The 23,666-nt window shown below is 49.7% G+C and overlaps 1 protein-coding gene across 7 annotated transcripts; it reads left to right on the plus strand.

Annotated features, from left to right (window-relative positions):
• The first annotated feature begins 8 nt into the window (after positions 1–8).
• On the plus strand, positions 9–23,179 carry SZRD1 (SUZ RNA binding domain containing 1). 7 transcript variants are annotated; one of them, XM_045063831.1, is made up of 5 exons: positions 79–146; positions 15,937–16,060; positions 16,661–16,710; positions 18,455–18,706; positions 19,941–23,179. In XM_045063831.1, the coding sequence occupies exons 2-5, from the start codon at positions 16,019–16,021 to the stop codon at positions 20,041–20,043; spliced, it is 447 nt and encodes a 148-aa protein (XP_044919766.1). In that variant the 5' UTR covers positions 79–146; positions 15,937–16,018; the 3' UTR covers positions 20,044–23,179. The 7 variants fall into 7 exon arrangements, with proteins under 7 accessions (XP_044919768.1, XP_004741439.1, XP_004741440.1 ...); XM_004741385.3 differs by having other exon boundaries at positions 80–146; positions 18,452–18,706; XM_004741382.3 differs by lacking the exon at positions 15,937–16,060 and having other exon boundaries at positions 31–146; positions 18,452–18,706.
• Positions 23,180–23,666: the final 487 nt, after the last annotated feature.

A 23,666-nucleotide genomic window follows, 5' to 3' on the forward strand; every position in this document is an offset into this window, starting at 1 on the left:
GAGTAAAGCTTTGCGTGCCGGCGCCCGCGACGGAGGCGCGCTTCAGGGCGCAGGCGCGGGGAGGGGGTGGGGGAGGAGGGAAAGCGGCGAGTAAGATGGAAGATGAGGAGGTCGCTGAGAGCTGGGAGGAGGCGGCAGACAGCGGGGTAAGGAGGAGTCGCCGCCGCGGGGCAGGGCCGGGCGGGACCTGGCGTGAGGGGAGCCTCCGGGGAGCGGGCCTGGGGATGGTTCTCCCCAAGGAAAGACCCACACGCCGGGCCGGGGGTGGAGGAGAGGCCCCCGGTCCCTGAGCGCCGTGAAGGCCTCTTAAAGGGGCCGCGTTCCATTTCTCCCTCCCCCTTTGCCCGGTGCGCCTCCCTCAGTACCCCCGACGTGCGCGTCACCCAGGGCGCCCCACCCGCCACCCAGGGGCTCTTTCCTTGACTCCCGCGCCCGCTTGCTCGTCCCGGGGCTCTTTGACCCTTCCTCTCCTGTCGCCGCCCCCCCCCCCGCGCCCGAGTCACCATTTTAAAGTTCATGTGCTCTGATGAGGAGGGACACACCATGTGGGGGCGGGGGGTGCGCGGACCTGGGCGGCATGCGGGGCTCCGGAGAAGAGCTGCGGAGGGCAGGAGAGGAAATTGAGTCGTCTCTGGGCCCCTCCACTCTGCGCTAAAATCCCCTATTGCTTCGCGCCTTCCGCCACGGTGGGCGAGTCTGGGGTTTTTTTCTGTTTCAGTTTTACTGAGAGCCCGTTGCAGGCGGGTCTCCCGGGGACCCCACCGGAACAACCGAAAGCCCGGCGGGCAGCCCCTCTCCCTTGGGAGTCACCCAACGATCTGAGCCCCGGGCGAAGGTCTCGGAGAGTGCTTGCGAATTGTAAAGTGGCCACATTCCTGGGGGAGGGGGGAAGGGGCCGTTCGATTTTTCTTTTGGAGTTTTTGTTTGACTCCCAGAAGCTGTAGGAAAATAGTTTTATCCTAAGCTGGGACAGCCGGAACCAATTCCATTAGGTTTGTGATTAATTTGGGTCTTCTGAGAGTTTGTGGTTCTGTGGTGACCCTCGTGAAGATGGGGAGATGGCCTTTTGGTCTCCCCGTGTTCGTGTCTGTCCAGTGCTGGGCTCGAGTGACAGCCACCTTCAAGGTTTATGTGTTGGGAGTGGAGCTTTGGAGAGCCGAGTGTACCAGGGTAGAACAGGAGCTGGGCGCCCCCCACCTCGCCCCACCCCTCAGTCCCTTTGAGGGTGCTCAGTAGAGCTGGAAGACGCCAAGAAATTGACCCTCGCCGCAGTGGGTGTATCCCTGCGGGAATGTTGAAACTGCTTGGCTTCGAAGTTTTTTCCGGTGGTTCAGCATTTCTTTGACGGTGTTTATGTTTTTCCACGTAGCATAATTAAGGTTTTGAAAATTTATGTCGTTCAGGTGTTTGGTACAGTTCTTATGTGCTGACAGTCTTTCTTGAATTTTGACTTAAGTTAGGAGAAAAATTGAAAGATTTTGTCCGGAGCGGAGCAACAGGTGTCATCTGGGTATTTATTCAACAAACATTTTTTGAGTGTCTCTATGTGCTAGGTACGCAGTGTGTTTAGCTGTGACTTTGTGCCAGAGAATGCAAAAGTTCCGGGTACAGGCATTTATTGCCTACCACTAATATGAGTGTATCATTCAGACACCCTCCTGCAAAGAAAAAGAAGCCTGGCCTGCAATTTGAGAGACTCCGATGATAAGCTGCTTGAGCATCTTGGCCTTTCTGTGATTTTTCTCACCTGTTTTTAAGGGACATGAGCATTTCATGTTCAGAAGGAAATGATAAGAATGCATGCAGGATTCGGAAATTGGGGATTACTTTTGTTTTTCAGAACGTGTGATTCACTAAGGGATCAGCTAGCCCAGTCCCACATTTTACAGCTGAACGAACCCCAGAGATCTAAGATTTAATTCAGATCTTCCTGATGTTTTCACTATTCTTTCTTGCTTTGCTTCAGTAAAATCCTTTAAAAGTGCCAGGTACAGAGATGGAACCCAGACCTTGCCTTGTTGACATAATGAGTGGTAATTGCCAAAATCCTTGTTTCTTCTCTATCTTTTAATTGAACCATTGACATAACCTGTGGTTATTGTCCTTTTATAAACAAGGAAACTGAGGTTTAGGGAGTAACTTGCCTTGCCCAAGATCACACAGATGTAAGGAGCTGGGATTTGACACCAAGCCTATCTGACTCCAAAGCAGGGTTCAGTCTATAGCATTTTGCTGTCTACCGGGACCTCGAGAAGACTTGGGAGTTGGGCATCACCTTTCTTTTTTAATATGTTTGTTTGGGGCTTATATTTGAAGGCTCTCTTGAATTTGGTTCCCATTTTGAATTTCATGAAGGATTTTGTAGACATGCACTTTTGCAGGAGAGCCAGAGAGGGGGATGAAGCACTATGTCCACATGACTGGGAAACCAATGCATTGTACAAGTCTTTCAGATGTAGCTAGTTGCATAGGTAATGGAAAAAGTTTCAGCTTCTGTTTATCCTGTCTTCCAACTGATACATAGTAATGAGTGTTAAGTACCCACCCTTCCAAAGAAGCAACCTGGATGGCGGGAAGACAAGCAAATGGGGATTGGCTAATTTCTGAAGTGAGCCCTCTAACGTTATATGATCTGAAAGTAGTTCTCACCCTTGAAAGTAGAGGCTTTTGGTGATCCCTGCCCTCAGCACCACAAAAAATTTTTGACATGCTGGAATGTCTTTTTTTTTTTTTTTAATATTTTATTTATTTATTTGACAGAGAGAAATCACAAGTAGATGGAGAGGCAGGCAGAGAGAGAGAGAGAGAGAGGGAAGCGGGCTCTCTGCTCAGCAGGGAGCCCGATGCGGGACTCGATCCCAGGACCCTGAGATCATGACCTGAGCCGAAGGCAACGGCTTAACCCACTGAGCCACCCAGGCGCCCTGGAATGTCTTATATGTCAATACATCTGAGGTCATTTTTTTCTTGCATATCTTCAAAATACTCAATATCAAATGCTGTTGTGTCATTTTAGGGAAGGCTTTGAGAAACACTACATATGTTCTGCAAATAGGCTGCTTTTTGCTTTTAGTATGGTGAACATTGACCTAATATAGAATTGTGCCTTTGCCTGTTTCCTCCCAAGGAGTTCCATCCCCAATCAAAGGACAATTCAAGGAATATGGCTTACATTCCACTAAGGAAATGCTTCTTTCAAAATATACTGCCTTTGGGAGAAATGAAAATGTAAATTGAGTTAATGTTGATTCAAACTCTAAATTCTGTATTTTTCTTAAGCACATTTCAGGGGACAAATAGAGCATTTTGTAATTGGAAGACATCATTGTGCTTCAGGAAAGAAAAATCAGGTCAACAGTTTGCTCAGTTTCTGATAGTTTGAAGCTTTATATATTCACTTACTTAGACTTAAAAAAAAAAAAAAAGACATGACTGAGTCTGTTTCATAGGTAATGGGCTAATCCAATCCTGGGGGAAGATAGATGGTACACAAATGGAATTGGACTGGTAGTTAATTATAATGCATTGGCAACTTCTCTGATTTCTTTGCATCTTGAAAGTGCTTTTTGTTTTTGGCAAGGGCAAGTTGTGTAGCTAATTGAAAGAAAATGTATCTTAAGTTAAAGGATAACTGATCTTCTGGACTAGAATTCAAATTTATTTTTACTTTTTTCCCCTCTTTGAGCCTCTAAACATGACCACCCAGCAATGCTGCGTGGCATACAAGTCTACTGTAGGAAGGTGTCAGTAAACACTGAATACTATATACCAGGCACTGGACCCAGTCCAGTGGAGGAGTCAGACGGGTAAGGCAGCACTTTTTTTGGAAGAGGCATAGATGGGGTACCATGGCTGGGATCAGAGACAGCCTTGTAGAGAAGGTGATGATTCAAAGGACACTTGAATTAAGTTGTAGTAAATCTGGGAGGGGTGGGTAGAGTGTAGGGCCAGTGTGCATACAGGCAGCAAGAGAAGAATGTGCTGCATTGGAAGAGCTACAAATACTCAAATACTTCCTTCTGGCTGTAGTGTAGGGGGTTGGCAGAGAGGAATGGAAAGAGATGAGGCCCGAGAGGTATGCAGGGACCAGATCAGGAAGGGGGGCCTCATTGTTTTTGGTTCTGGGGCCCTTGGACTTTGTCCTGAAAGAGAACTTTAAAGGATTTTTTATTTTTTAGCAGGGTAGTGACGTAGATTTTAAGAGATAAGAACTTTGATTAACTTCTTATTTATTTTAAAGATTCTATTTATTTATTTGACAGCGATCACAAGTAGGCAGAGAGGCAGGCAGGGAAAGAGGAAGAAGTAGGCTCCCAGCTGATCAGAGAGCCCGATGTGGAGCTCGATCCCAGGACCCTGAGATTGTGACCTGAGCCGAAGGCAGAGGCTTAACCCACTGAGCCACCCAGTCGCCCCAGACTTCTTATTCTTTAGAGAAGAGGCTGTTCTCCCTGAAGCATGGCTTCTACCTCACTTTGAGGTCCTCAGCACTTCCTGTAACTGTTGTCATTATAGAATATTTACAGTGGCTGTGGGTAAGTGGGCAAATAACAGTCATTTTGGAGCTCCCTGGTGCTGATTTCTTTGTCTATCCTTATAGTAAAGAAGGCATTTAAGACTTGTGGTATGAAGCCCAGTCCCGGTGTACTGCTGTGCCTGAAGGAACCACTTCTAAGCTATTCCAGTCTTTCCGGGAAGACTGGGTCGGAAGGACTGTGATGTGTTCAGTGAGGGCTTTCTGTAAAGCAGCTGGCTAGTGTAGACATCATCATGCTGAGCAGTCTGTCCCTGAGATTCTGGAAAAAGATCTGTTTCACTATGATTTCAAAGAAGGTAGGATAATGAGCTTTTCACTCTAACTTCTCAGCTCTTTTCATTGGGCTGCATGGGGGGCCTGTTCCCAGCATGCCCTGGGTGTTTGAGAGCACTGCCATGGTTGCTGTGGGCCAGAAATTCAGGCAGTCACAGACAGGCCTTCTTGCTTTTCCTTACACAACGGGAGAGAACTTAGTGTATCGCTCTGAAGCTTTCAGTAAATGCCTACAAAGAGAAAAGGCACTGCTGTCTCGATCTGATGACTCAAACGTATCCTTGGGGCCAGCCCTTTCTTTCCAGTTTTCACGTTTATACTGCAGTGGCTTCCCTGCCATAATGCCCCTTTCTGGCTGTATCAGGTTGAAGCCTTCACAAGGTATGCTGTGTTCTTTCCTGCACACTTGCCCTACAGGAATAGAAATTTTTTTTTTCTCTTGGGACAGTTACTGACTTGTTGGTTTCCTAGGAGAAGACTGAGTTTAGCTGCTTATAGCTGTGGCCAAAACACAGAATGCATTTTTTTTTAAGTAGTAACCATAGAGATTTCTCTTGCTGAAGTGTTTTTAACTGCTAGCCTCTGCCAAGCATCCTTCTCTTTAACATTCAGTTCTCTGCAGGATGTTCGACGGGAAGATAGAGGTTAAGACCCACTACCTCAGAAATTAGCAACACATCCTGACTTTGGCCCTTATGTAGATAAAGACTCTAATCCTGGAGGGTGAGGCATTTCCAAATGTCCTTCCCAGCAAGTCCTCTCCTCCCCACACCCAAAACCCTTGCCCTTATAAAATGAACACAGGAAATAACAGTCATTCCTTTCTAAAAGGAATAATACGTACAGTTGCAGGATAATTATGACGCGAATCTGGAGAGGTCAGGATTGTCACTGCTCTTCCTAGACCTCGAAAGCCAAATTCCCAGCCCTCCATGCGCTGGCTGCCTTGGCTTATGCAGGCATTTGTGACCCTCCAGCTGTCAGTTCTGTTTTTTGCTACCTGGTTGCTTGTCTCACTGGTGAGTGGACTCGGACCATGAGCCCACAGACCCCTTTTGGAAGGGCTTCTTAGATGGTATGTGAAGGACTCACTACAGCCTGGGCAGAGTGCATTTGTATGTTCCTTTCCCCAGTCTGTCTCTGTGACCTAGAGACGTGGAGGTGTGTTTTTTTTTTTTTTTTAAAGATTTTATTTATTTATTTGACAGAGAGAAATCACAAGTAGATGGAGAGGCAGGCAGAGAGAGAGGGAAGCAGGCTCCCCGCTGAGCAGAGAGCCCGATACGGGACTCGATCCCAGGACCCCGAGATCATAACCCGAGCCGAAGGCAGCGGCTCAACCCACTGAGCCACCCAGGCGCCCCTGGAGGTGTTTTTATTCCTAGTGTCCAGGAGAGGAAATCACTTGGTTGATTTGTTCTCAGCTTGGCTGTTGGCATCCTGAGCCCACACTGGAGGGAGTGTTCTGGACTGTTTATTTACCTTTGCTTTTCAGCAGATAATTAACTAGTTAAGTGCTTTAGGATATTTAGTTGCTAGTTCCTTTGAGGTGTTGTTACTTGTCTCACCTGGGATTGACCTTTTGCCTCTGTTGATGATGATGAGGCCTGATGATGAGGTACTAAATTTCCATGTCTGAGAAAGGATGCTGCTGCTCTCCGTTGTAAGACTAAGAATAGTGAACACTGATGGCAAGTGACATACTGGTGGAAACATGGATTATAGGAGGGAAATAACTTTTTAACGTCTGGCCAAGTGAGAAGAGATAAATAAGTTTTGCTCAGATCTCTTGAGAAGATTGAATAACCCCATCTGCTGTCTGAAGGACTCCTGTATCTGTAGTTGCATACTGGCAGCTCTTGGGTATTCAGCCTGTACACTCTTTGGGGTGCACATTGTTTTTTATATATTGAATTCGGATCCCTTTACCTGAGTCTTCCTTGCTCTCTTCTCCTCTCCTCTCTGGAGTCCCCACTTTATGTATTGTGTTACCTCTTGTGTTCTGTCCTGCTTGCTTTATCGGCTTGGCCCTGGAGGCATTGTGTTTGCTGCCCCTGCTTAGTGCCATGATTCTAATTAGCCTTTGATGGTAGTGCCTTTGGGTGTTAGGATAAAACCTGGTGGTGGTGTAGCTGATGGTATAGAGGGGAGGGAAGAATGACTTTGTGCCATTCCCCAGAGTCCAAATGCATATTTCCTTTGGGAGAGGAGCCTTTCTGTCTTCATTTTCAAGGGAGGAAAGAGTAGGACACTCCTGCCAGTTAGTGACCCACTTCCTCCATCTGTGGCAATAACAGAAGTTAGAAGGCTAGGCTAAGGGTTTAGGTGCCAGGTTTGGTTTTGGGGCAGATCACTGCCTATCTTTCTGTCAGCTTCGGTTTCTTCTTTTGTAAACTTAGGTTGATAAAGTCTTGCCTTGCCTGACGGTGAGAGCTGAGTGGAACACTTAGTAAAGTGTCACACAAAGGCAGGTGTTAGAGCAGAGTGCGATGCCGTCAGCCCTCCAGCCCCTCCAGTGCGCCCTCTGTCTGGGTAGAGAGGAAAGTTCTGAGACTGGCTGAGAGGTCTCTTTTATTGCTTCACCCGAGGACTAATACACTCCTTTTTCTATGAGTTGTAGGGAAAAGCAATAATAAGCTTGGAGAAAGGGGAGCCCTGTTAGATTCTACTCACTGTTTTATTCCAAGGACAGGGCTCACCACCATTATTACTCCCACTGCTGCCTGTTCTGCACCTTTAAAGGAAAGGGTTGCATGGATTCCCTCCCATGGAGCCCCTTTGAAGAGGTCCTGGAAGCAGAAGGAAACAGTGTCTCAACATGGCAACTCATAGTTTCTCAGGCTCTCTAGCTTGGGATACATCTAAATTGTAAGGTTTGTCCTCTGCTGAAGAATTACTTCCTTTTGGGAGTTTCTTCACCGATTTAAGCTCCGGACTTCGTTGTGATCTACCACTGCTGTAGTCCTTCCTCAGGTTAATGCGCTTGCATTAACCTGACCTGGGGTGCAGGGGAGGCAGGTTGGTGTTCCCCATCAGCCTTTATTCCTGCTTTAGTAGTTCTGTGGCCGCACGCTAGCTAGCTCCTGAACCTTTCGGCTTCCTCCTCTCGAGATTTAGGGATCAGTTTTGTCACTTACTAGTTGAGTGGCCTTAGTCAAGTCATTGAACCTCTGCGTGTGTAGCAAGGCTGCTGTCCATCCCTCAGATTGTGCTGAGTATGAGCGGTGGTCAAGGGAGGGAGGGTACCGTGTCTTCCTTACATGAATCTGTGGCAGGTGCTGGGAGAATGCTGCTGCCACCACCATTGCTGAAAAATGCCTACGGCAGCCTTAGCTCTTATTTTTTTTTTTGTTTGTTTGTTTTTTAAATATTTATTTGAGAGAGGGTGTGTACAGGTGGGAGGGAAGGGGCAGAGGGAGAGAGAGTCCCAAGCAAATTCCACACTTGAGTGTAGAGCCTGATATGGGTCTTGATCTCCCAATCCTGAGATCATGACCTGAGCCAAAACCAAGAGTTGGACGCCCAACCAACTGTGCTACCCAGGTGCCCCCTTCACTCTTATTTAGAATATGGACAGTGTTGCTGCCTTTGGACCCACTAGACCCACTTCGGATTCTGGCTCGGCTCCATCATATGCACTGTGGAACCATGCTGAGTTACATTAAACTCTCAGAGTCAGTTTCTAAGTCATTCGTGAAATGGGAATATATCCCTAAAACCCTGCTTCATAGGATGGTTCATGAATTCATGTGTTGGGTACTATTTTAGGCACGGTGGATAACTGTAGAGAATGAAGTTTCTCATAAAGCTTGCTTTCTGTTGGAGGAAGATGGGCAGTAAAGCAGTAATGTTTTCTGCACATACACAATGAAGAAAAGTAAAACAGGGGTAGCTGGGTGCCTCAGTCCTTAATTCAGCGTGTGCCTTCAACTCAGGTCATGATCCCAGGGTTCTGGGATCGAGCGCTCTGCATCAGGCTCCTTGCTCACTGGGAAGCCTGCTTCTCCCTCTCACACTCCCCCTGCTTGTGTTCCCTCTCTCACTATCTCTCTCTCTGTCAAATAAATAAATATTTTAAAATCTCTAAAAAAAAATATGGAGCATAGAAAGTGTCTGGGGTAAGTGTCTTTTGGGGGGGCTGGGGGGGTGGTTAGAGAAGGCCTCTCAACAAGGATAGGCAGAGAGACCTGAAGGAAGTGAGAAGGAAAGTGTGCAGAAGCTGGTGGAAGTGCATTTCAGGCGGAGGGAACAGCACGTGCAAAGGCCTTGAGGCTGGAGCATGCTTGTTTTATTTGAGGAATGGTGGAGGCTAATAGTAATTGCAGAGTGGTAAGAGAAGAGGTTAGAAGTTTCAGGGAGCCAGATCCTGTAGACTAGTAGGCCATGGTGGATATGACCTTGAAATAGGAAGCTATGTGAGGGTGTTGAGCAGAGGCTGACTTGGTTTTTAAAAGGATCGTTCTGGCCACTGTGTGTGAAATAAGCTGTAGGGGCAAGAGTAGAAACACAGACTGATGAAAATGCTATTTCAGCTGTCCATTCAAGGGCCGTGGTAATTTGGACCAGGGAGGTCATAGCAGCAGAAGTGTTGAGAAAATCCAGGACATGTTTTGGAAGTAGAACCAAGTTCCACTGATTAGAAGTATGAAGGAGGCATCAGAGATGACTCCAGAGTCTTTGGCCTGATCTGCGAGAAGACTGGAATTTCTGAGATGGGCTAAGTGGAGGGTCTATGGGAGAAACAGGCTTGGGTGAGTCAATGAAATCAAGAGTTTGATTTTGGACCTGGTGAGGTTAGGTCCCTTGCAAAATCAAAGTAGGCATGTCGAGTCATCAGTTGTCTATTAGTGTCTATAAAGCTGTGGAGGGGTCCCTGGGGGGGCTCGGTCGGTTAAGCGTTTGCCTTCAACTTGGATCATGATTCCAGAGTCCCCGGATTGAGTCCCACCTCTGGCGGCCTGCTTAGCGGGGAGTCTGCTTTTCCCCCCTGCTCGTGCGCACTCCCTCTCTCAAATAAATAAATAAAATCTAAAAAGTAGGGGGGGGAAAAAAGGCTGTGGAAGTAGATGAGATCACTGAATAAGCCAGTGGAGTTACAGAAGAGGAGAGGTGCGAACTCTCCAACCTCTAGGGATCTAGAGAGGAAGAGGAGCCTGTCCTGTTGCAAAAGAAATCAAATATGGGGTAAGAGAGAAGCTACCAGGGAGGTAGGAGGAGACTGGGAGGCTGGTCTAGAAGATGGGGCACCATCTTCAGGAGGGGCATATGGGTGGCTCAGTCAGTTGAGTGTGCAACTCTTGATTTCCGCTCCGGTCATGATCTTAGGCTTGTGGGATTGAACCCCCTGTCAGGTTCTGTGTTTCCCATGGAGACTGCTTGGGGTTCTCTCCCTCTGCCCCTCCCTTCCTCCCTGTCTAAAGAAAAAGGAAGGAAGGAAAGACGGACGGACAGACATGCCTTAAGGAGGGAGTTTTGAGCAGTGTTGGATGAGGCTGGGAGGTTGAGTGAAGTGAGGATGTAGAATTTACCGTGGAATTTGGCAGCAGTGGAGGTCACTGGTGACTCCAGCAACAGCAGTTTCAGAGCTGGTTTGACTCGAGGTGGTGAGTGTTACTCAGAGCCGGGCCTGGGCCAGACATTGGGCCCTGGGTAAGCGCTCGTTGCTGTACTGCCAAAATGAAGGGACGCACCAGAGGAGGTTTTGCACAGCGTAAACAGCATGCCCCTTGGGTACCTAAGGCATTCGGTTGCTAGTTGCTGAAAGATTAAATGTGTAGCAGAGGGCACCTGGGTGACTCAGTTAAAGCACCTGCCTTCTGTTTGGGTCATGATCTCAGAGTCCTGGGATCAAGCCCTGCGTTGGGCTCCCTGCTCAGCCGGTAGCCTTTCCCTCTTTCCCACTAACCCTGGTTGTGCCTGCGAGCACACACACTTTCTCTCTCTCTATCAAATGAATAGATGGAATCGTTGGGAAAAGAAAAAAAAATTGTGTACCAGAGATAGATACATCTTATTTTAAGATTAGAATTCTGAGACTCAAAAGTTAGCTCTCAAGCAGTGTTGCCCAGGGACGTACCATGCAAGCAGCACATAAGTAACTTAAAACTTTCTCAAAGCCACATTTAAAAAGTGGAAAGAGGGTGCCTGGGTGGCTCAGTGGGTTAAGCCGCTGCCTTCAGCTCAGGTCATGATCTCAGGGTTCTGGGATCGAGCCCCGCATCGGGCTCTCTGCTCAGCAGGCAACCTTGCTCCCCCTCTCTCTCTGCCTGTCTCTCTGCCTATTGTGATCGCTCTCTATCAAATAAATAAATAAAATCTTTAAAAAAAATTTTTTTTAAGTGGAAAGAAATAGGTGGGATTAACTTTATTTTTTAAAGTTTTATTTATTTAAGTAATCTTTACAACCAGTGGGCATGGGAGTGTGGGGGGAGGGGGGTTCAAACTCAACAACCCTGAGATCAAGAGGTGCATGCTCTACCTGCTGAGTCAGCCAGGTGCCCCTAATTTTAATATTTTAAATACTAAAATTGCAGTATCTCCCAAATAGTATCATGTCAGCATGTAATCAATCCTGATAATAGGTTAACAAGCTATTTTACACTATTTTTGGACCAAGTCTGGGAAACCTGCTGTGAATTTGGTGTTTACAGTACAGCTCAGTTGGGATTGGCCATGTGTGGTGGCCACAGGACTGGGTGGTGTAGCTGGAAAGTGTGCCCAATTTGGGGTAGCTATACAAGACCAGACGAGCCTGTGGGACATCATGGGTCACAAAGAGTCCAAAACCAGTCATTACAGAATTTGAGAGGAAGGTCAGAAAATGTCACCTTCTGAAATGGAAACTGACAGAGAGAAGCAAATTATCTGAGAAGAGTCACTTAAATAGTAACTTCTGCGGATAAAAAGAGATTATTTCTTAACCTGAGCCAGGAATCTCCATTTGATACAAGATTTCTGAAATCTTAGGACTTGTGTTGATTGTGTTGGTGACCAGGGATCTTAGTTACCAGGGGAGGGACGCACTGGTGGAGCCGGATAGTTCTGTCCCTGGCACTCTTGCTGGCGGACAGCAGAAGGTCAGGCATCAGAAAGGGGAGGACACCCCCTCCACCCCATAGTGTAGCAGAGCCGGATTTGGGTTTGTGCACTCTGTCTCTTCTGAGTTGGGCTAGTTGAATTGGTCCCCCTGGGCTTCCCCACCCCTAGGTAAACTAGCAAAGTCTGCTTCTTGAATATTCCGGTCTGCAGTACGGCTGTGGCTGATGCTGTTACTTCCTGGATTTTGCCCGGAGCCCGGAGCAGCCCAGTCCCTGCTCTCCTTTGCCTTTCTGCCCCTCCTCTCCACTTCCTACCTTTGTTTTTTCCTTCCTCATCCACCTCTTACTCCTAACCTGCCTCCCCTTAAAGATTCATCCCTAACCTCTTTGTCTCCTTTGATCCTTTTGAAGACGGGGACTCTAAAGACGGGGACTCTAACAAAATGGGCTGGGATGTCCCCTTCCCTGGTGTGCCTCCATCCCCCAGCTTTCTGTGGGGGCTCACAAAGACCGTCATTGCAAGGGCAAGGGCAAGAGCAAGGGCGGCAGCAGCCAGTGATGCTGTGCTGCTTCCTCAGGTGAGTGGAATTTGCAGATGTTGCTTCATTGCATCTGACTTCGTTCAGCTTGTCACCCAGGCCTCTCCCATAAGGGACCTGCCCTGTCCAGACTGCCTGGCTCCCCATTATGGTTTTCGTGACCTTCTGCCTCTATGCCTTCCACCTGGTTTTGCTTGTTCTCTCAGACCAAGAAGGGTGTACTTCATTTTTGTAGAGATGTAGCCCCACAGGGCAAGTGATACCCGTTATCGTTAGTCACAGCAGAGCTTTTGTTTAGGTTTTGACCCAAAGAGGAGACCACACCACTCAGCAGAGCACTGGGCATCATCTTCTGGAGTCTGCTCAGTGCTACGTGACCAAAAATAGCCTTTCCAGTAATAGTCGCGGGGTCAGACTTTCCTTAGCAGCCCCTCTGGGATGCTTCTGTCCTAACACGTGCTCGTGTCCTGGTGAGCCATGGTCACTCCGAGAAGTCGTAGAGTGAGCAGCTTATATGTGTATTCCTTTCACTACGTGTGGTGTTTAGGCCTCTGACACACAAGTCTTGACCGTGGACCAGGGTTCTGTTCATCCTTATGAAAAGAGAAGTTGCGTTCAGGTGATAAGATTTCTTGTCAGGGCCCACATCTAGATGCTTCCTCACACAGCGTTCTGAGGCCTGTGTAATTCCACTGAGCTACTGCATCTCTGGAGGAGACAGGCATTCTCCTTATAGTGTACCCTGTGGGAAGGTTTTGGCTTGGTGCAGCTCTCGGAGCATGAGACTGACAGCAGACTGATCGCAAGTCCTTGTCCAAAAAGAGAATGGACTGACTCATGATACCTGGACAGACTCCAGAGGGAGCTGCTCTCTCCGTTTGCTGGCAGGGTACCCCCTCTTAGCGGGGCTAGCTCTGGGCACACTGGTGTCCAGCTAGCCATCTGGACGTAGTCAGGATCAGCTTTCTCCTGAAGCTGTTGCATTTCCATCTTGTTCTCTAATCTGATGGAAGAATTCCTGCTCGGCTCTGATAAGCCATCCTGCCTGGTGTGATGGTGTGTGAGGGAGTTTGATGGGAGTGCGCGGGCGCGGTGTGGCGTTCAGAGGACACGAGGAAGAGAAGATCGGGATCTAATGGCTTTACCATCTCCAGGGGTTTGAGCATCTTGGTGGGGAGTTGCTGGCATCAGAGAGGGCCTCAAAAGATCTCAATTCTTGGGCTGCCTCTGTGGTTTACTGTGTGACGTCGGGTTGGTTTCTTAACCTCCCAGAGCCACAGAAGACGATAAAAGCTCTTTGTCTGTTAGGGGTGGTGGGAACAGAAAATGAGTGTCGTGGAAGCGCACTGACAGCCGTAAAGCTTTATACTGATGTGAGTCATTACTTTTAGAGCCAGCCATTTACATTACATGGCAGGTATGTCTACCTTGGGGACAGAGGCCCATTTATTCAGGCATGGTCCATAGTGCCATCTTGAAGGGCTTTTCTCTATCCCGTCTCCATCTGCTGGGCCTGGGCAAATTCTCTATCTTCCCTGAGGCCCTACAGAAAGAAGGAAGCAGTTTGCTCTCCTGAGAAAAGCCTGGTTGGGACATCTCACATTCAGCTAAAGTAATATGTATTTTAACACAATTTTTTTTTAAAAAATGGACTCCTATTAAAAAATAGTCCATTAAAAAATGGACTCCTTTATTAAGCTGTTTGCCTGTATGCCTTATTTGGCCCTCATAGTGATATGAAAGTGAGAATTCATGTAATAAAATTTAAAAATGTAAGCTTTCCCACAAAATCTTGAATTCGTTTTTTCCTAAAATAGGAGCTCTGGCCTCTCAGCCAAGGCTCTGATGCATGTCTGTGTCCTGCAGCCGGCGCAGTGCCCTGCGGCGCCTCTCAGCTCCTTTAGTTCCCCACTGTGCTCCCTGCGAAAGGAGTTTGGGTTACTTGCCCGGCCCCTGGAGGCACTTGGTTCTGACCCTGTTTGAGGGCCTCTAAATTCCACAGATCTTAAACCTTGCATTTATGGTGGAGAAACTTGAGTAGGAAGTATCATTTGCAGATGGGAACAAAATGATACTGTGTGGAAATTTCAAACTGTAAGTTATTTGTGGAAAGCCTTGGAAAGCCCTTACATGGTAACGGGCTTTAGGCTAATATGAGACATAGTATCTACTCAGGCCACAACACTGGTAGTAATAAAAAAAATTTTTTTAAAGAATTACAATTCCGATATAGACAGTGCTGTGGGCCTAGATTCTCCCTGCCTGCCAATCATTTCCCAGAAGCCATCCAAGGTAAATTACCTTGTTCATCATTATGAAATGATCTTCTTTGCCTTAAAATCTATTATTTAACATGAATAAAGCTGCACCTGTTTTTCTTTTGGTTACTACTCCCCGGAGTATGTTTCTCTCTTTTCCTTCTCATCTTCCCCTCTTCTTGTTTTTGTCTCCTGTAAACAATATGAAGCTTGACTCACTGTACAGAGCTAGATTTCAATCCAGTCTGACACTGACATTTATTCTGCCTGGTGCTGAGTTGTGTTTAACATTGTTTTTATGACTTACCCCACATATATTTAGGGGCAAGCACAACAGACTGTGTTCTGAGGGTCCCATTAACTCTGTGGAGGGGCCAGGAGCCACCAGATGGAAGACCTCTCACTCACGCTTAGGACATACGCTGGCATTCAACAACTGTTTGAGGACCAAGAGCATGGGAATGACCTGGATGGCTTCTGGGAAATGATTGGCAGGCAGGGAGAATCTAGGCCCACAGCACAAATAATCTCTGATTCTTTGCCTAGTGGGTAGCCCTAACAAGTGAGTAAGGATGGAGAGGTTCTGAACGCTCGAGTCAACCAGCGTGACCTGTACTTACCAACCGGAGAATAGTCATTTGCAGGACATTTGGAACATTACCCAAAACTGGCTACCACCCGGCCTTGAGGTGGGTCTCAGCAAATTTCAAAGACTTTACTGGCAGTTAAGGAAGTGATTCTTCACATTTTGCAAGTTCTAGACTCCTTTGAAAATCCCATACGTCCTGTAGGTCAGGATTGTTGGCTTCAACACTGCTGACATTTGGGGCTAGGTGACACTGCCATGGGGCTGTTCTGTACATTATAGGATTTTCACAGCATAGCGTCCCTGGACTCTACCCACTGGTTGCCTCCTCTCTGGCAGGGACAACCGAAAACATCTCCAGACATCGCTAAATGTCCCCTAGTGGGCAAAGCCAGTCCTGCTTTAGAACCACTATAAGAGTTCTTTTCTTCAGAGAAATAATAGTTTTTCATACACTTTTTCCTACTCCAGTAGCTAAATGGTCTTGCCCTCACTGAGGACAGCTGAGTGGAATGTTTTGTAGGAAAAGGTAGTGGGGCAGCCAAGGAGCCGGAAGGTTCGGTCTTTGTCCACGCACAGCCTCCCCTGTCCAGTGTGTGCACGCTTGTGCACAGGCTGTGGGAACACCTCAGAGTTCCCGGTGCCGAGGGCATGAGGGATCACTGCCATCCAGTTTCACGGATGTTAGGCTTCTGTTTTGTTCTAGACCTTTGGCTAGGCGCCAGTCCCAGAGTCCAAGTCCATAACAGTGGGGAGAAGAGGCTGGAAAATATGTGATACCTGTGGTCATGAAGGACTGGGAAAGGGAGAGCTTAATGTCTGAGAAGCAGGTGAGGAACTACGCGCGGGGCCAGGGAGGACTTCACCACGCAAAGGCCGATGTCAATGTGGAGTTCGCAGGGTCAGTGGAGGTTTGCAAAGGGGAGGCCACTGCGGGCAGGTTGATCGGCATGCAGAGTTCTTCCGGGGCTTAGGGACAGCCGAGCTTCACAGTGATGTAAAACAGGAGCAGAAGACAAAGGAAGCTAGGGGGCGAGGCGGGCTCAGGAGCTTGGACTTGATCTGGCAAGCAGTTGAGGGGTTTTAGTGGGGAAGTGACACAACCAGATTTTTGTGTAGAGAGGTGATTTGAGTGGCTCTGTGAAGGACAGATGGCAGGCCAGGAGATGAGTTGGAAGCTCTACAAAGAACCCAGCTGCATGACGAGGTCTAGAACTGTCAACGTGGCCATGGGGATGGAGGAAGATGAACCCTCAGGGAGTCAGGTTCCCAAACCCAAGTCTAGTAAAGGGAGGTCTGCATCCATTACCTCAAAGGGCACAGTAACGCCCCTGCTCAGAGGACACCATCCTTAGCTCTGAAAATAAAGACATAAGTTTTTATCTAAGAGAGATTTTTTTTCCACTTTTATATACATTTTTTTCCTCTAGGAAATAGACAGACGGTTGGAAAAAAAACTGAAGATCACACAAAAGGAGAGGTAAGGCTGCTGTCTGGTCTGAGGGCTCACGCTCTCTGCCAGTTGAGGCTGGGCAGTCAGTGGTGTTCTCCAGGTGGCCGTTAGGGTTCCAGGGCAGGCTCCCGAGCATGTCCCTCCAGGATATGGTGGCTTGAGGCTTTGAGAGTGAGGCTCGACTGTCGCATCTGCCTTCTAACTTAGTGGGTACGTGGTGTGAGGTGGTTTGGTGGAAAGTGGGGAGGTGACATGTCAGAAAACGTGGGTTTTAGGTCTGGCTCTGTTCTAATTGCTCCGAGGTTTGGGACAAGTGGTTTTCCCCTCTGGACATGAGTTTCTTTCTCTGTGACATAAAGAGGTTGGACAGATGATTTCTCTGGGCCTTCCATGACGTGGTGGCTGAGGGCATTACAGGGGTATTCTGGAAGAAAAGATTCTCAGTTCTCAAAGGCCGTTTTAAGGATATTTTCCCAGACAGAGGAGAAAGTGGGTTTCAGAGCAGGTGAAAGTTAACCTCAGCCGTCTGACTTTGGACTTAGGTAACCTGTGGGCTTCCCACAGGGACAGGGAAGGGAGGAGGAGGAGACCTCTCTGGACTTGGCTTACCATTCCCCAGGGGTGCCAGGGTGCCCTGCCTGCCCGCTAGTTTCCTGGCTCCCTGCCTCTGATCAGGTGGCCGGCTCCTTGTCTGTCTGCTCGTCTCAGCAACTGCACTGATGTCTGGTTACAGTCCCCTTGGCACGCCATTCCTGTCCTGCGCAGGACTTGTTCCAGGTCCCCTGGCGGCAGCTGAGTTCCTCTAGCCCCTTCCCTTCCTGACAACCATGGCTCTGAAAACAGGCCCTTATAGGCTGTTGGGTTCTGAAGAGAAGCTAGTTTGGGCTGCTCTGGGGAGGGTCTTTGTGGCTGCTGAAGGTCCATCATTCCTGCCTGGATCCCTTTTTCCCTTTGGCTTTTGTTTCTCTCCCTTCCTGTGTGGTTTTCCACCTCTCCTTATGGACACGTTGCCCGGTGTGCACATCCACCAGCCTTGGACAATGCTTCTCCTCTGAGCACTGCCAAGCACTGTTTCTAGGATTGTCCTCTACCCAGCCCCGCCGCGTCCCGCATCCCAGGGAGCCATGGTGAGGGAGGTGTCTCTGCTCAGAAGCTCTTCTGAAGAGATCACCCAGTTGTCTGGTGTAGCTTGTCTCGGGGAGGCCCTGGTCACTTGCCGAAGGCTGAGGCAGTTTGGTAAATCCTGTCTTGGTGCCAGGCAGGGATGGTGGAGTGGGCTCCTTTGTAGTGTTTGACTGGCGTGAGCACATGTGGTGGAAGGCCATGGCTGGCGTGAACACTTCGCTGACCCTGCGCTAAGGGGCTCCCACCACACCAGCCTGTTATATACTCTGCTCTGTGTAGGGAAGTTGGGATTTTAACTGACGTCTTTGGAATCTGGGCATAAATATTTTGCCACAGGGGCCAAACAGTGGTTGACGTGACTGTGAACCTGGGGATAGAAGTCCCAGAATGAGGTGCTGTTCCAGCCCCCCTTTGCCTGGGGTTAGGTCTGAGGAGCAGACCTGAGGACCTCGTGAGCTTATGGCAAGGTGGCTCTTTTGAGAAATCCCCCTTAAGGAGTGAGAGTTTTGCTGTCTGGTCAGAGGCCAGAGAATAACAGATAGAATTAGGAGGAGGGAGGGAAAAGCGGGGGTGGGTGAGGGACACAGATGGGTCCTCTGTAGTCAAGGGCAGGACTTGTGAAGCTGTATTTGCTCTTTGTCAGCAGGAAATCCAAATCTCCTCCCAAAGTGCCCATTGTGATTCAGGACGATAGCCTTCCCACGGGGCCCCCTCCACAGATCCGCATCCTCAAGAGGCCCACCAGCAACGGTGTGGTCAGCAGCCCCAACTCCACCAGCAGGCCAGCCCTTCCTGTCAAGTCCCTAGCGCAGCGGGAGGCAGAGTACGCCGAGGCCCGGAAGCGGATCCTGGGCAGCGCCAGCCCTGAGGAGGAACAAGAGAAACCCATCCTCGACAGGTGAGTGTAGCTGGTGGGGCTCACCAGCAACCACTCTGCCGGGCCGGCAGAGTGGTGAGAAGCAGGCAGAATCGGGTCTGGAACGTGGCAGCTCCAGCTGCCAAGCCTGACCTGGTGGGCAAGTTCAGGGTCTGCTCCGTTGGCTCAGGACTGCAAGCTTTGAGGTCATGGCTTCCTGCTCAGCCCCCTCTGCAGTTGCGGGCACGGGCGGGTTGCGGGGTCGGGGGGAGGCAGCGTGGCACAAAGGTTAGAGGCACAGACTCTGAGTCAGAACCTGCCATTTCCTTCCACTTCCGGCTGCCTAACCTCTCTGCACCCTGTCGCCTCATCTGTGGAGGAAATGGGATAACCAGAGAACCTCCCTTGTCAGCTCGTTGTACAAATAAATGAGTATAGTGTTCTGAGAACCCCACCTGGCACAGCAGATGGCACCCCACGACGTGCTTAGATGTTATCTTCCAGGTTTCATAATAGCTCTCTGTGATGTTTGGTGAACTTTCTAAATCCTTTTTTGTTCCCAGCATTTTTTTTTTTCCCTCTGCAGTCCTAGAAGTTGCATTATGTAAATTTGTCAGCTCCTGCTAAAGTGGTATTTGTTAAAACAGCCTCTTTCTGACTTTGAGAGGCCTCCTTGGGATTGCTATTCTGGGACTTAAACTAATCTATATACCTTCTTCCTGTCCCCTCATTCATTCGATAGACTCCCGTTCTCCTCCAAGCCTTCACTTGGCGACAGAAAAGGTCTCTCTCCTTATACTCTTCCATGTTAATGTGAGTCAGCCATTAACCACATGATTTGAAGAGAAGCAGGAGGGCAGCCATAGCTGGTGCCTGGTCCCTCTACTGAGTTCTTGGTTAGGAGTTTTCCTTTGCCTGAGACCCTGAAGGGTCATGCCACATAGTTCTGTGGAGGCTGAGCTGTCCGTGGTCATGACCTCAGGACAAGATGGGCCCTTGAGCACCAGCACCCCCCCCACTCCCCCCACCCCCGCCCTCTAGATTCAGGGGAAGAGCGTGGCCACTGCTCAAGGTGAACACAGATCACCTGCCCCATGTGCCCACGGGGACTTCCCAGCTTGCAGATTTCCCAAGTCCGCTTGTCAGAGAGGGAGTCAGAGTTGGCTGACAGCTACTTTGCCTTCTGCCCTAGCTGCAGTTTTAAGATTTGGTTTTAAGAGTTGGGGACCTCTTTTATGTCCTTTTTCAGGGCTCCCTCTGATCTTTTTCTCTTCAGGCCTACCAGGATCTCCCAACCCGAGGACAGCAGGCAGCCCAATAATGTGATCAGACAGCCTTTGGGTCCAGATGGGTCACAGGGCTTCAAACAGCGCAGATAAATGCGTGCGGGGAAGGATGCCGCCGCCGCCGCCGCCGTCATCACCGCCTCTTGGGTCGTCCGCCACGGGTCGCACTGCCGTGGCAGACAGCTGGACTTGAGCAGAGGGAACGACCTGACTTACTTGCACTGTGATCCCCTTTGCTCCGCCCACTGTGACCTTGAACCCCATGCACTGTGACCTCCCTCCTTCCCCCCCTCTTCCCACTGTGATTGGCACGTCTACAAGGGCTGTCCCAAGTCAATGGAAAGGGAAAGGGTGGGGGTCAGGGGAGGGTTGGGGGGACCCACGAAGGACTCAGAGTAGAGAGTCAGACGGTGCCACTTGGCCACTTGGGGTAAAGCCAGTGCCAGCAATAACAGTTTATCATGCTCATTAATTTGGGATTTCAAAACACAGATGAGAACTCCCGTCCACCCACCCTCAAGTGCATGTCTTCATCACTTAAAAGCAAGTTCCATTTGAAAATATCCTTTCTTTTTTTTTTTCTCCTTCCTATTTTTGTTTGTTTATACAAATACCTGATTTGCAAGAAAAAGTGCATGGGAGGGGTTTTAGCAGTTTAATGAATTTTTAATTGAGAAAGGGTAGTTTGGTAGTCTACTTAAAAATGTTTCTAGGAAATTCACTAGAAACATTAACCAATAGGACTTTGGTGAGCTTAGCTTCTGTATTCCTACTGCCGCCCAGAAAAGGGGCAGGGCTCTGCAGCCCCCAGGACAGATGAGCACCCCATGCCTATACCTCCCTCCCTCGGCTAAGTCCCAGGGCATCTTGGCCCTACCTGGAGACTGAGCTAGCTCTACAGGCTCAGAGAGCCTGGGGAGGGTGCCAACCCCACCTCTAGTATTTTGGGAAGATAGGGGAAGTGAACAGACTTCCCCTTCCCATCCCCCTCAGGGTGGCTCCCCTGCCAGCCAGGCCTGCTCCCTCTCGAAGAGAGCAGGGAGTGAGATGCACTCCGGGCTTAGAAGCAAGGGATGTGAGACTTGCTCAGTGTTTTGCTCTTAGCCCGAGTAGAGCCAGGAGAAAGTGGCTGCAGGACCCTGAGCCTCCTGCCCAGTGTGCACAGAAGGCGGCTGGATCTTCCCACTCCAGCGAGGCCTGAGCTCTGAGAGGTCTGTGGGCACCGTCTCTGTTGATGGCGCCAGCTCGGTAACCACGCCTGGTACATTTCCTTCGTGAAGTCATTACCTTGGGAGCCAACCATTCTGAATACATTTGGGAAAAGGCAAGCTGTGCATTGCAAAGTTGGGTGGTGACAGATTGGTTCCCCATAGACCCAGGCTACCCTTCACCCATTTTTCCAGAGCGAGGGCCTGGAATGAAGGCAGTTTCCTCTCTGTCTCTAGAGCCTAGAGTTTTGCTTTGGCTCTTTAAGGTGGAAGAGGCTAAGGGCAACTGCCTAGAGCAGCTGTGCGTGTGTGTGTGTGTTTGTGTGTGTGTGTACAATCTGGGTCCTCTCAGGCTCTCTGGTCTCTTCTCTTGCATTGCGCCTTATCCCTCAGCCAGCCAGATAGCCTCCCCACTCAGTGGATGAGTTAGGGAGTGCGTGATAGGACATTTTGTGATTCGGGCAGCTAGTGGCCAAGGTGACAAGCTAGGTTTTGCGGGCTTACTCCACCTTTGGCTCACCTGGCTCTCAGCCTTGCCCTGTGAGAACGTTGGCCCAGCAAGCCATGTCCCACTGCATCTCCCACTGCGGAGGAAGGGCCAGCTGCCAGCTGAATCAGCGACTCGTCCGTAGCACAGCTTTGTGACGGTGAGCAGCCAGGAGACTGTGCGTGCGGAGAGCTGGAGCCGAGCTTCGGTCATGGAGAAGGCCCGGGCTGTTGCGTGTTGCCCACTGGCTGTTGTGACGGGGATGACCCCCAGGACTGGGCAAGGAAGAAGGTTGGCTGCTGTCTTTATAGTTCCACTGCCCCAACCAAGTTTCCTCCTTTTTGCTGTACAGTGTCTAGCCCTCATGTAATAGTGGTTACTGGCCCAATGACACTGTCCTTTCAGTTGGAGAGGGGTACAGAGGTAGGCCAGGTGGCATGGCCAGGAGTACTGATTGCTCAGCCATCGGGACCACCTGCTCTTTCCCCCTCCCCTAGTGGGAGCCGAAGGGAAGGCCAGCTGATGGGTGTCTGCGGATTGAGGATGTAGTAGGGACTGATGTTCCCACCTCCCTTGGGCCAAAGATGGGGCTTTGCCCGCTGTGTGCCTGCCATCACCCACCAGCAGTTGTACCCTTGGCTTCCCAGATGGAGAGGTGGCAGGCAAAATTTTAAAAAGAAAGAAAAGAAAAATGAAAACAAGGAACGGTATTGTGTTGGGGGGAGGTGGGAGGGAAGTTGGGAGAATGGTTTGGATTTTGTGTGTGTGGGGTTTTTTGTTTGTTTTTTGTTGGTTTTTTTTGGGGGGGGTAGTTGTCTGTAACTTTCCTTAAGTGCTTCTTCTATTTCTTTTTCTTTTCTTTTCTTTTTTTTTTTTAAAGTAAGCTGCAGGCTTTGGCTTGGAAAACCCCAGGGGGGCGGGGGGGCAGAAACCTGAGGCTGCTGCCCCTTTATCTGCCTTCATGGTACTGTCCCCTTCCCCCAGCTCCTCCCTGACCCCATGAGCCAGGCCTCAGACCTTCCAGCTAACCGCTTCCCATGAGCCACTACTCTGATGTCAGCCTATAACCAAAGGAGCTGGGGGTCCAGGCCTGGTGACCAACCCTTCTCAGCCCACTCAATCAGGGTGCTCCCCACCTGCAGGCAGGAGGCAACACCCGATCTGCTACCATCAGCCCCTTCCAGAGCCCACTGCCCCGCCCTGCCCTGTCCAGCCCAGCCATACCCTGCTCTGCCCCATGTGGGGATGCTCTGCTCAGGGATGGGCCGGCAGGGCTGCCCCAGCCTCCCTGGTAAGCAGAGACTCTGGAAACCTCTAGGGTCCTGTTTCCTGGTCGTGTGATCCCCAGGGTGCACATGGGCCCCTTGGGTGTCTGAACAGAAGGGCATGGGAGGGAGGGCCGCACCCCTGCAGTCCTGCTCTGCTGGTCTAGCGGGCAGCTGCCTACCCCACCCCACCCCGCACCGCGGGCTCCTGAGTCGGCAGATTAAGCATTTTATAAATTGTATTTTAAATACATGTTTTAAACTTGTCAGAGCCTTGTCCTCATTTCAGTCCCTGGCCTCCTGTCCTCTTGCTGTGCCTGCTTGTTGAACCACTGGGGGAGCTACCTCTGCTCCATCCCAGGGAGGAGCTCTCTCTCTGTTAGAGAAATAGGCCTGGGGTGGTGTGTGGGTTGGGGGACAAAGACCCACACAACCTTAGGTTCCAAGAGAAGGGCCCCCATGGATCCTGGGCTCTTCGGGTGAGAGTATGGCTGACACCCCCTTCTGCCCTTCTGCAGGGTCGGTCTGCTCCTTTTAGGGCCCAGAATCTTTCCTATCATTCCCTTCGAGCAATTGGAGAGAGATGCTCTCTGCCCTTGGGGGAGACTCAACGGAAGAGAGTCCCAGCTCTGTGCTTTGAGAATGCGTAGAAAGTCAAGATTTTGCCCCCAGCGTCGCTCTAGTGGGAGCCCCAACCCTGGCAGGGTTTCAGGGTGTGTCTTGCTTCGGGGTTTCCTAAGCCTGTGGGAGGCAGGG

This window comes from Mustela putorius, unplaced genomic scaffold (genome assembly GCF_011764305.1).
Source record: "Mustela putorius furo isolate JIRA1106 unplaced genomic scaffold, ASM1176430v1.1 tig00003853_pilon_pilon_pilon, whole genome shotgun sequence".
In the NCBI taxonomy this organism is placed as follows: Eukaryota; Metazoa; Chordata; class Mammalia; order Carnivora; family Mustelidae; genus Mustela; species Mustela putorius.